Source organism: Mastigoproctus giganteus, chromosome 5 (assembly GCF_048544385.1).
Source record: "Mastigoproctus giganteus isolate SK-2022 chromosome 5, ASM4854438v1, whole genome shotgun sequence".
Taxonomy (NCBI): domain Eukaryota; kingdom Metazoa; phylum Arthropoda; class Arachnida; order Uropygi; family Thelyphonidae; genus Mastigoproctus; species Mastigoproctus giganteus.
Window position 1 is genome coordinate 96,777,467 of NC_143579.1, and position 12,355 is coordinate 96,789,821.

At 36.5% G+C, this 12,355-nt stretch overlaps 1 protein-coding gene across 1 annotated transcript in view; it reads right to left on the reverse strand.

Annotated features, from left to right (window-relative positions):
* Positions 1–12,355, reverse strand: part of LanA (laminin subunit alpha) — a 1,178,005-nt gene that overhangs the window by 381,596 nt on the left and 784,054 nt on the right. The window contains exon 42 of the mRNA XM_090374120.1: positions 4,690–4,806. Coding sequence (XP_090230246.1) covers positions 4,690–4,806 — 117 coding nt within the window. The remainder of the gene's footprint in view (positions 1–4,689; positions 4,807–12,355) is intronic.

Sequence of the window (12,355 nt, forward strand, 5' to 3'; positions counted from 1 at the left end):
GTGATTCTTCATGCATTAAGAATCTGCAGGTAAATGAACCACTAGGTGGCAGTGATCACAGTGTGCTGAAGTGGGATTTACTCAAAGAGGTAACTACCATTAGGGGTAAAGGGAAGGGTTATTGCTTTAGTAAAGGCGACTGCGATGGACTGAGACAGTATTTAAATTCTATACAGTGGGACCAACTGATGATGTTACCAACAGCAAATTCAAAATGCGAAGCATTCAAAGAACTTATCTTGGAAGCTACTAGGCTTTACATACCAACTAAGAAATATTGTTCAAGGTTTCGGCCTAAATGGATGTCAGATGAACTAATGAGACCTATGGCAGAGAAGAAAAATGCATGGGATACATACAAATTAACACGTGACACAGAAGCCTATGATAGATACAAGTTGATCTGTAACCAAGTTACAAAGGAGGTTAGGCAGGCGAAGGCAGATTATGAGAAATCTTTGGCAAGGGAAGCAAAGAAAAACAGCAAATCGTTCTTTACTTATGTAAACTCTAGAAGGAAGGGGATGAATCAGATTGCTCCACTTGATATCGATGGGTCAACTGTTGATGATCCTGCTCGGGTAGCTAACAAACTAAATGAATATTTTGCATCGACATTCACACATGAGGAGTTATTCAGCGAGGGGAATGCCAGAGGTGTATTCAACTCTGGCAGTAAGCTAGAGAATCTTGTAATAACTGAGAGTAAATTGGAGGAGAAATTGTTGAAGATAAACACAAGAAAGGCACCTGGGGTGGATGGGATCTATCCAGTTATATTAAAGGAGGCAGCAAAGGAAGTAAGCAATCCTTTAGCCATAATTATGAGAGCTTCCTTGGACTCAGGGGAGGTATCCATGGACTGGAGACGTGCAAATGTGACCCCAATTCACAAAGGAGGATCAAAGGCTGACACAAGTAATTATAGACCTGTCAGTTTAACTTCTGTTCCCGGAAAATTAATGGAGGCACTGGTTAAAGAAGCACTGCAGGATCATCTAGACAAGACTTCAGTTATAGCTTGGACACAGCATGGGTTTGTTAAGGGGAAGTCTTGCCTGACTAATTTCATTGGATACTATGATGCAGTCACAAAAGAACTGGATGCAGGAGAATAACTTTGATATTATATACTTGGATCTTAGAAAGGCTTTTGATACTGTTGCACATGGAAGACTGCTGCACAAATTGGAGCAGTGTGGCATTGGAGGCAAATTGCTGCTATGGATAAAGGGGTGGTTGAGGAGGAGAAGACAGAGAGTGGTAATCAATGGACACTGCTCATCGTGGACTAATGTTATTAGTGGAGTCCCTCAGGGTTCAGTATTGGGTCCATTATTGTTTTCTGTACTTATAAATGATATTGATGATGGTATATCAAGCTTAATGTCCAAGTTTGCAGACGATACGAAGGTTGGCAGGGTTGTCAAGGACACTACTGACACACTATGCTGCTGCAACAGGATCTGGAAAGATTGAGCAGATGGGCTGAGAGGTGGCAAATGAAGTTTAACATTGACAAATGTAAAGTGCTACCTATGGGAAACAGCAACTCCAGAGCAACGTATCAACTCTGTGGTACTACACTGACAGTGGTAGAGAATAAAAAGGACCTGGGGGTAATTGTGTAGGCAGATATGAAGTTTTCTGAGCAGTGCAGATGGGATGCAAGAGTAGCTCATGGTGTATTGTCAATGATATATAGGAATTTTTCTAGCAGGGATAAGGAGGTGATTATTCCCTTGTATAAGGCAATGGTCAGACCACACCTTGAGTACTGTATACAGGCCTGGAGGCCTTATTTCAAGAAGGATATAGAGCTGCTGGAACGAGTACAGAGAAGGGCAACATGATTAGTGAATGGAACAAAGGGGTGCTCTTACGAAGAAAGGCTTAAGTTTTGCAAATTACAGTGTCTGGAGACTAGGCACCAGCGAGGTGATCTGATAGAGGTGTATAAAGTCTTGAATGGTTTTAGCATGCTCAATGCTGATGGGATCCTTCCTCTTGCTCAGAATAATCAACTGAGAGGGCATAAATTCAAATTGAGGAAAGACAGATGTAGGATAGACGTGCAGAAATTTGCCTTTAGCCAGCGGGTGGTTGGTTGGTGGAACAGACTTCCATCCCTTATCATGGAAGTTGATAGCCTAAATAAGTTTAAGGCTCAGTTGGACAGGTATTTCGAAAGAACAGAGGGGTGAAGTGGAAGTGGTTACTTTTTTTTTATTTATTTATTTATTTATTTATTTTTTTGGCTGATGCTGCATAAGCTTGCTTTCTTGCATCAAATGCCTCTACTAATGCTAATGCTAATACCTGCAATAAAATTTTATCCTATGACTCACCGAAGTTATATCTATCCATGTCATATATTTTAAAACGTAACTACTCTTTAAACCACACTTATACATTAAAAAAAAGGAGCACAATTCCATAACCATTTAACACAACCATCACTACGCATTGAGCATGCTCAATGCTGATGGGATTCTGCCTCTTGCTTAGAATAATCACCTGAGAGAGCATAAATTCAAATTGAGGAAAGACAGATGTAGGATAGATGTCCAGAAATTTGTCTTTAGCCAGTGGGTAGTTGCTCGGTGGAACAGACTTCCATCCCTTGTTGTGGAAGTTGATAGCCTAAATAAATTTAAGGCTCAGCTGGACAGGTATTGCGAATGATCGGAGGGGTGAAGTGGAAGTTTTTTTTTTTTTTTTTTTTCTGGCTGATGCTGCATTAGCTTGCTTTCTTGCATCATATGCATCTACTAATGCTAATGCTAATAAATTAATGGGTGACATGGAAGCCTATGATAGATATAAGCTGGTCTGTAACCATGTCACAAAGGAGATTAGGCAGGCAAAGGCAGATTAGGAGAAATCTTTGGCAAAAGACGGAAAGAAAAAGAACAAAGAGTTCTTTACCTATATAAGCTCTAGAAGGAAAGGGATGAATCAGATTGGTCCACTGGATAACGATGGTTCAACTGTTGATGATCCTGCTCAGGTGGCTAACAAACTAAATGAGTATTTTGCATCTACATTCACACATGAGGAGTTATTCACGGAGGGGAATGCCAGAGGTGAGTTAAACTCTGGCAGTGAGCTGGATGATTTTGTAATAACTGAGAGGAAAGTGGAGGAGAAACTGTTGAGGAGAAACATAAAAAAGGCACCCGGGGTGGATGGGATCTATCCAGTTATATTAAAGGAGGCAGCAAAGGAAGTAAGCAAACCCTTAGTCATAATTATGAGAGATTCTTTGTACTCTTTGGACCAATTCACAAAGGAGGAATTCAATTCACAATAAGCGGATAATTAGTGAAGTATTACTTATTTCAGGTAGTGCAATACACAATAATTTGTTGTGAAGGATGAGCACAATATGAGAAGCCGACCGGGCTAGCCGGGTGGGTAAAGTGCCTGCCTGGCAACCCAAAGGTCGCGGGTTCGAATCCAAACTCGGGCTTGGATCAAAGTACTGCAAAAACCTTGGGAGGTGCATTATGGCCACAGAAACCGATGCGCCAACAACTACCAAAAAAAAAAAACAATATGAGATACAGATGAAATGATGCCCTTTACACTACTATCATAGTTTTTTCTTTAAGAGCTTTCTATGGTGTATCTACCCAATATTGTTATCACTTTTATGAAGAAGTCCCAATCAAGTTTATAGTAATACATAAAAAAAACAATTTATTCTAATCAGAACTTCAGTTTATATTGTTGCTTTTTTGCCTAATCGCTGTTTATGCATGTGAAAAATAAAATAAAAATAAAAAACAATTTTATTTTATTTTTTTTTGTTAGCGCATCGGCTTCTGGGGCCATAATGCACTTCCCAAAGTTTTTGCATTTTACTCTGATCCAAGCCTGAGGCGGGATTCGAACCCGCGACCTTTGGGTTGCCAGGCAGGCACTTTTACCCACCTCGCTAGCCTGGTCAGCTTGTTCATGAACAAACTGGAATGTATACACATCATGTACATTTACTCCTGTTGCTTCATATGGTTCCTATGGTTGTAAATAATTACTTTATGAAAGAAACTATTGTATTTGTTGTATCATTCTGACTGTTTTAGAGTAGAGCAGTGGTTTTCACCCTTTTTTTTAATAACAGCACCCCTAAGTCATTTTCTGCCTGTTAGATACGATTCTCTCTCTGTATATATTTATAAAATATATGTTATATGATAATTATTACAATAATAATTATAAAAATTACATTTCATAATACAAATTATATATATATATATATATATATATATATATATATACAGTATATAATTGTATTCTTTATATAGATGTACTCAGTAAACATCAATTATAGATCACCACAAAACTAAAAAGATACTGTACACCTTTTAATAATGAAATAAGCATATAAATTTAAAAAAAATAATAAGTTTAGGAGGAGTTTGCGGCACCCCGACTGAAAACCACTGGAGTAGAGCATTAACTGTTTTATAATCCTTGATATTGCTTTTGTATTTTTTAGAATATTTAATAATTTATATTGCTTTATTTTAATGTTTTCTTTCTGTCCACTTCCAGACCTTTTTATGTACACGTTTCTGTTCTGCATCAATAAACAATGCTGAACACCTACATCCTTGTATTCATAGGTAAATATATATATAATTTCTGATGAATAATGCAATAGGTAAAAAAAAAAAATCTTACAGAATAGACATCTTTTGCATTCTGCAGAAATTCTTTGGCTTTGTCCAGAAAATCTTCTGCGTCTTTTAATATATCTTTAATCTGTTCTGACATCTGATACACCTGCTTAATTATTCCCTGAGAAATAACAAATTATAGAGAAACAATGATTACAATGTTAATTTACTGATTTAGAGGAAGTACTTGTAATATAATGCTTATTTAATGCAAGCCAGAAAAGCATACTGATTCACATCAAAAATAAAACTCACATCTAAATTATCCTATCAAATAAACTAAAATTCATGTTACCTTAAAACATCTAGTGTAACCGTGATAGCAGAAATTAAGATTATGACAAGACAAAGTTTAAAATTAAAAAAAATATATATATATATATCCAGAAAGTTGACCAACTTGTATATATCAAAGATTCAACAAACAAACAATGACATCTACATGCAAAGCAATTGTACAATGAAATCTTGTTTGAAGTGAGGAAGCAGGGATACAAAACAAGTTATGAAGACTGAAGCCAAAAATAAAATTTTGGGAAATCAATTTTATTAATTCAACAAGCAATACTCATTGACTAGGGTTTTTCTTGGGTTAGAAACATTTGATAATCACAGACAAGGAATTATTGCACTTGTTCCATCAAGAGAATTAAAAAAATTTTAAAACTGTTAATTCATTTGACTTCCATATCAGTAAAGTGACATCCACATTAGTTTTTTTTTTTTTTTTTTTTTCATGAAACCTCAAACACAAAAGGCATCAAAACCTACAGTACTTAGTACCATGCGTGGGTTGAAGGGCAAAAAAAATGAAAGAAGGTATATGCTGACATTAGACCTGAATTTCTGTAGATTGAAATTTTCAAGAAATACGTGCGAAGGGAGGTTGTTCTAGAAAACAGAAGTTGAAGGAATAAATGAGAAAGAAAAAAAGTTGGTTCTATGAGTTTGATGTTGGACAGTAAAAGGATGCCAACTGGTTTTGGCACGTGTTTGGACTAGTTTGGACGACAAAGAGGGAATTATAGATGCCAGTTCAGAAGAACAGGGCCCATAAAAGTATCCATAGCAAAGGCATGCAACAAAACCAGAATGTTGATGAGACAGAGAGTGGAGAGACTTTGTAAGAGATGGGTCATTAATTAACCTAACTGCTCTCTTTTGAATGGAGTCTAGAAGTCTGGAAGCAGTTATACAAAAAAATACCACCTTCATTAATTTAAGGACCTGTTTCAGAAAACATACTTGCTATCACCCCAGATGTGAGAAAAATAATCCATGGTACAGTGGATTTGAGATTTGCACAGAGTGAGTAGTTGTTTCGAAAAAAAGTAATGACAAGAGCGAAAGAAAAAAACACCAGATTTTTAGATGCAGAGGAAGCAATGTTTGTGATGTGCTTATGCCAAAAGAGATTAGAAGCCAGAGAAGAGATTAGCTATCAGAAGTACACTCACATGACACCTCAATCAGCATAATTATTTCACAAGGTCTGTCATCATTTGGGCAGGTCTGTGTTTAGATCCCATTTTATAGTGATACACATGAAAGAATTTCCAATTATCTCCATACTTGGTTTCTTGGTTAGCCAGTCTCAAGTGGAGGTGGATCATTTTCTTCTGTGAGCTACTCTGGGGTTCTCTTCATTCCCCCCCCCCCCCCAAACAGATGCAGATGCAAACCCAAATGAGCAAAGAGGGGTGATGAGAAACTAAAGCTTCAGTCTGTATAAATTTCAAGGACGACTAACCTGGTAGTCGGGTTAATTGTCCTGGTGGTAGTGGCAAGGCACTTCCCAGGTGCCCTTCAAAAAAAAAGATTCCTGTTTTATCTGTTAATGAATGATTAAAATTCTGAAATTTTTTCTCCCTTCCTAAATAGAATCGAACTTTTACTGGAATAATTTTTTGAAGTGATTTGCTTATGGTTTTCATACAGAAATTAGGTGCAAGAATGGGTCAGGTGCCCCAGCCATTTTTGCAACTATTTGTATTTTGAATGAAAAATGGCATGGTACTGGAGAACTGCTGATGCCATGTTTGTAGTTTAAAAGTTTTTACTTGTTTTTTCTCTACCACTAGGCCAATAAACATATAGCATTTTAATCTGGTTGTTTTCAAAAGATTTATTGTTGTTTTCACAGCCATAAAGATGATAAAAAGAAATCCAGTACAATGAAAATGGTTGCTACTCTGCAGAAAGTAATGTACTTAGTTTCAAATTTTGCACACTCTGGAGGATGCCAAATTTGAAAAAAAAAAAAAAAAAAAAACAATTGAAATAAGCCTGAAAATGGAGGTAACTAATAGTATTGAATATACACAATGTGTTTTGTTAAATTTTTTAAAGATATTTATATTCATAATAAGTAGATATAAATGCATGTACAGTTTAAAATTACACAAACTTAACAGTCTTTTAAATTGGAAAATGAAAAAATCTAAGAGACTTATGTTCCTAATTCTTATCTAATATGTTTTTTCGTCATACTTTGCAAAATTATTATTTTTTTAAAACTTAAAAATTTACAAAAAATAAGATATATAAAATACATAACAAAATACACAGAATTTTAACTTAATCAAAATTAAGGAGGAAAAAAACAACAACCTATTTTAACATTTCCATCAAGTAATTAACAGTCAATGTGCTTACAGAATTACAAAGGTAGTACATTAAGTCTTGAACCCTCATTTTAAGAAGGATCAGATCTATTTAAATAGGTGGAGAGAAGAAAAAATACAATTAGACAGGGCCATAAAACAGATTTCTTATAAGGAAAGACTGAATTCTATAAATTACAGTCTAGAAACCAGATATCTGTGATGTGACCATACTGAAGTATTTAAAATTTAAATGGATTGAGTAATAATGATAATGAGTAATAATGCTAATGACTCTGATAAGTATAATAAGAAACTGTACAGGGAAATAGAGTGGGCCAGTAAATCAGAGAGTCTTATAATGGGGGATTTTAATTTCTCGGATATTGACTGGAATTTGTGGATTGGTCACTCACACACTAGCAAGGCTTTTGTGGATTTATTGGATGATTGTTTTCTACATCAGCATGTTCGGGAGGCAACTAGAGGAAGAATACTCTTGATCTGATTAACAGTAGTGATTCTTCATGCATTAAGAAGCTTCAGATAAAGGAACCACTAGGTGGCAGTGATCACAGTGTGTTGAAGTGGGATTTACTCAAAGAGGTAACTATTCTATTCAAAGCATTAAACATGTCAATGAGATTGCCTTGCAGGTCTCCTTATGCTGCAATTTGTAAGAGTAGCCATCTGTTCCCCTCCCCAAGCTGACTGCCCTCCCCTGTACCATTTCAAGCAGCTCTACATCCTTCCTCAAATGAAGCCTCCAGACCTGCATGTACTACTCAAAATGTGACCTGGCCATTGGATTATACAATGGAACAATCACCTTATCCATGCTAACAAAATTCACATACAGTCGATTCCGGTTATTTGGGACACATCGGGACTAGTGCATTTTGGACTGATTAAGCGGCTGCCTCAGTTATCTGAAATTTCACGTAAATAGTTAAAAATACAATGGAACCCCACTTTACAATTCATTCACTGTACAATAAAATCACGTTGGAGCCACCATAGTAAAGTACCGTTCACTATACGATGTGTAGTAAGTGCTGGTCATTGTGATCATGTTTGTGAATTGAATTTTAATTCTCTTAAACAGCGATTCTAATTAGCGAAAATAGGAGGAATATTATCCACTGGCTATAAAAGTAAAGTTATATTAAGCACAAATTTACCCTTTATTATCTTACCAATTAAAAAATTAAATATGTGAAAATCGGAAGAATATACGTGATAATCGGAATAATTAATACATACTGTAATATGTACATACTAACTAATTGACATTTCTGTTCATGACATTTGTGGGTGGGGATTAAAATTTAAAACAGTAAAAAGATGAGCAATCAATAACAAAGAGCACAGCATACACAAATTGCAAGTAACATAATATGCACAAGTGAGAACAGAGTAACAAGTTACAAAGATTTAAAAATAGGAATGAAGAGAAGATTTTGAAAATTAATTTTTTTATATACCGTATTTCCCCATGTATAAGACGCTCCAATATATAAGACGCACCTTAATTTTGGGGCCCGAAATTTGAAAAAAAAAATTTATTACATAAAGTTATTAAACTCAAGTTTTATTCATCATAAAATTCATCCTCACCACTGTCAAAACTCCCATCCATTAGCTTGTCCTCATCTGTGTCTAATGACGAATCACTGTCTTCATATATTGCCTCGTCCTCAGTTCCATCTATGGCATTTGAAATGCCACACTTCTTAAATGGCTTGACAACGATATCAATGTTGATATTATCCCAGGATCTTTTCACTCAGGTACAAACTTCTCCTATAGTTGATTTCTTCACTCTTCCTGCTGGTGTCAAATTGTCCCCAGAAGACTTCATCCATTGGTTTCATTCGTCTCTCATGGCAGCTTTGAAGAGTTTGTTAATGCTGATATTAAGTGGTTGGAGCTGGGATGTCAAGCCTCCAGGTATGACGGCAAGTATTGTTTTTTGCTCTGCAGCAATCTTCTTTGTGTTTTTTGTTATGTGTGCCCTGGACTGATCAAGCACCAATAGGGCAGGTTTGCATAAGAGCCCACCTGGTGTCCTGCTCCAAACTTTCTTAAACCAGATCTTCATCCCATCTTGATCCATCCAACCCTTGTCATGAACGTGGACAAACACTCCTCGAGGAATGTCTTCTTTTGGCATTGTTTTGTGTTTGAAAATCAGCATGGGAGGCAGCTTGGTTCCGTCGGCACAACAAGCTAGAACAACTTTATAATGGCTCTTTTCATGTCCACTTGTCTTCACAGTTACAGTTTTCACCCCCTTCTTATCAACAGTTCTGTTTTTTTTTTTTTTTATGTGAACCCCAAACACAAGAGGTATTAGAACCTATAGTACTTAGTACCATGCTTGGGTTGGAGGTTGAGAAGACGAAAGAAGATATTTGTTGACATTGGACTTGAACTTCTGTAGATTGTAATTTTCAGGAAATACATATGAAGGAAGGTTGTTCCAGAAAATGACAGTTGAATGAATAAATGTGGAAGATGAAAAGTTGGTTCTGTGGGTTTGAAGTTGGACAGTAAATGGATGTTGGCTGGTGGCGGCACGTGTTCGGACTGTTTTGAAAGAGAGAGTGGGAATTATAGAAGCCAATTCAGAAGAACAGTGCCCATGGAAGTATCTGTAGAAGAGGCATGCAGCAGAAACAGTACGTCTATGAGAAAGCAAGTGGAGAGACTCTGTTAGAGATGAATCATTAATTAACCTAACTGCCCTCTTCTGAATGGAATCAAGAAGCCTGAGAGAGGTTTTGGGGGCACCACCCCAGATGTGGGAACAATATTCCATGGCAGGGCGGATTTGCGATTTATACAGAGTGAGCAGCTGTTTGGAAGAAAAGTAACGCTGAGAGCGAAAGAGAAAACCAAGTTTTTTAGATACAGAGGAAGCAATATTTGTAATGTGCTTGTGCCAAGAGAGATTAGAAGTCAGGGTAATCCCCAAAAGAGATATAGCATTTTGCCTAGAAATTAGCTATTAGCTATTTTAACTTTTCCACTACAGCTAACTGATGATTTCGAAAGTCGCTCGTGCACGGCTATTAGCTTTTCATCTCACTTTAATTTATTTTAATACATAATTTATAATTAGACAACCATAGAATGGAAGGTGCACTTTCCTTTCTTAGGAAATTTTTTAAAGCTCATAACTTAGTAATTTTTAAATTTATAATTTCTTTAAGTAGTTAAAATTTCATAACTACTATGTATGGGGTGAAACTTTCAACAAACTAAGCGGATTACTATGAGGTGAGTGCTGAAAATGAAGCTAAGCTATATCTACAATCTAATATTTATCAATGATATTGATGAAGACATGTGAGGCTTAATGTTCAAGTTTGGAGATGATATAAATGTTGGCAGTTTGATTAATGACAGAAATGATGGTATACTATTACAACAGGATCTAGAAAAGGTAGGCAGATGGGCTGACAAATGACAACTGACATTTAACTTTGATAAAGGCAATGAATTACAAATGGGTAGCCCACAGTAACATAACAACTATAATCAGAGTAGTGGGGAAAAAATAAAAGACCTATGGGCAATTATGCAGTCAGATATGAAGTTCTCTGAGAAGAGCACAGAGCCTGCCAGTACAACTCATGGGATTTCATCAATGATATACAGGAATTTTGCTTACAGAGATAAGGTGGTGATTATACCATTGTAAAAGGCAATTGTCAGGCCACATCGTGAGTAGTGCATACAGGTCTGGAGTCCTCAATTTAGTACGGATATAGAGCTGCTAGAATGACTACAAAGAGGTGCAATGAGAGTGATGAGAACAAAGGATGCTCTTACCAAGAAAGGCTCCAGTTCTGCAAATTGTAGCATCTGGTGACTAGGCATCTGTGAGGTGATCTGAATGAGGTGTTTAAGGCTTTGAATGGTTTGAGGAAGCCCAATGTTAGTGGGATTCTTTCTCTTGCTTGGGCAGACTATGTACATGATCAGGCTTATATTCAAATTGATTAAGGACAGTTGCAGAATAGATATGTAGAAGTTTGCCTCAACCAGCGAGTGGTTGTTTGCTGGAACAAACTTCCATGTGTTGTTGTGGAAGTTGATAGCTTACATAAATTGCACGAAGAACTAAACAAACTACTAGAGGGAATGGTTGGGTTTATAGGTGAAATGGGAAGTTTTTCTTTCTTTCTTTTTTATTGGCTTAAGCTGTATAAATTTGCTTTCTTGAATCCTTTGCCACTACTAATGCTAATAAGAGTATAACTCCTCCCCACCACCTATCATTTCTGACCTTTCTGTACACACTGTACTCTCCATATTCAAATTCTGCAACCCTGAGTGACACCATGTCTCTGATATCCCCAGAATGCCTACTTTTGATTACTTCAACAGCACTTCAAAATCATCAAATTTATTTACTATGCTCCTAGCATTGGTGTACATGCAGGTATACATACACCTGTTCTTAATGCTTTCTTACTGTTAGCTGCCTTCACACAGTCCATGTACTTACATGTTTAATGGTGACTCACAACAGACCCTGAAATCCTTGGCACCTTGCTTTACAGGCTGCTGTATATCGAAGAGAAACAGTGCAAGAATCACTTTCACCTCTGCCTATTATTAATCAATTAGTCCTTGTATCCCCCAGTTTTCCAACCCACCCAATGCTGCTTCGAGAGAATCAGCAAATATTGTTTACACATTTTCTATTTAAGTGTATTCCATCTCTGTAGAAACAGGCTCTCTTGTCTCTCAAGCACAGACCATGCTGAGAAAAATTTTACCTCACGCCTTGCACAGCCTCTCTAGTGCTGAACTGATTGACAAGCCTCTCATCAACTGCTTCCTATTGTGTCTGGCATAAATTGCAGAAACTTACAAATTCAACGCTAACTCATGAATTTTTCTCAACATTGCCCTGTACTTGTTAAATAAGTTAGCAGATCTTCTCTTTTGTCATTAGTGACAGTGTGTACAATAATATGTATGCCGGAGACAATTTTTGTCCCTGGCATACATACTCTGATTTCACCTATCTCTTTTACATAATATATATATATA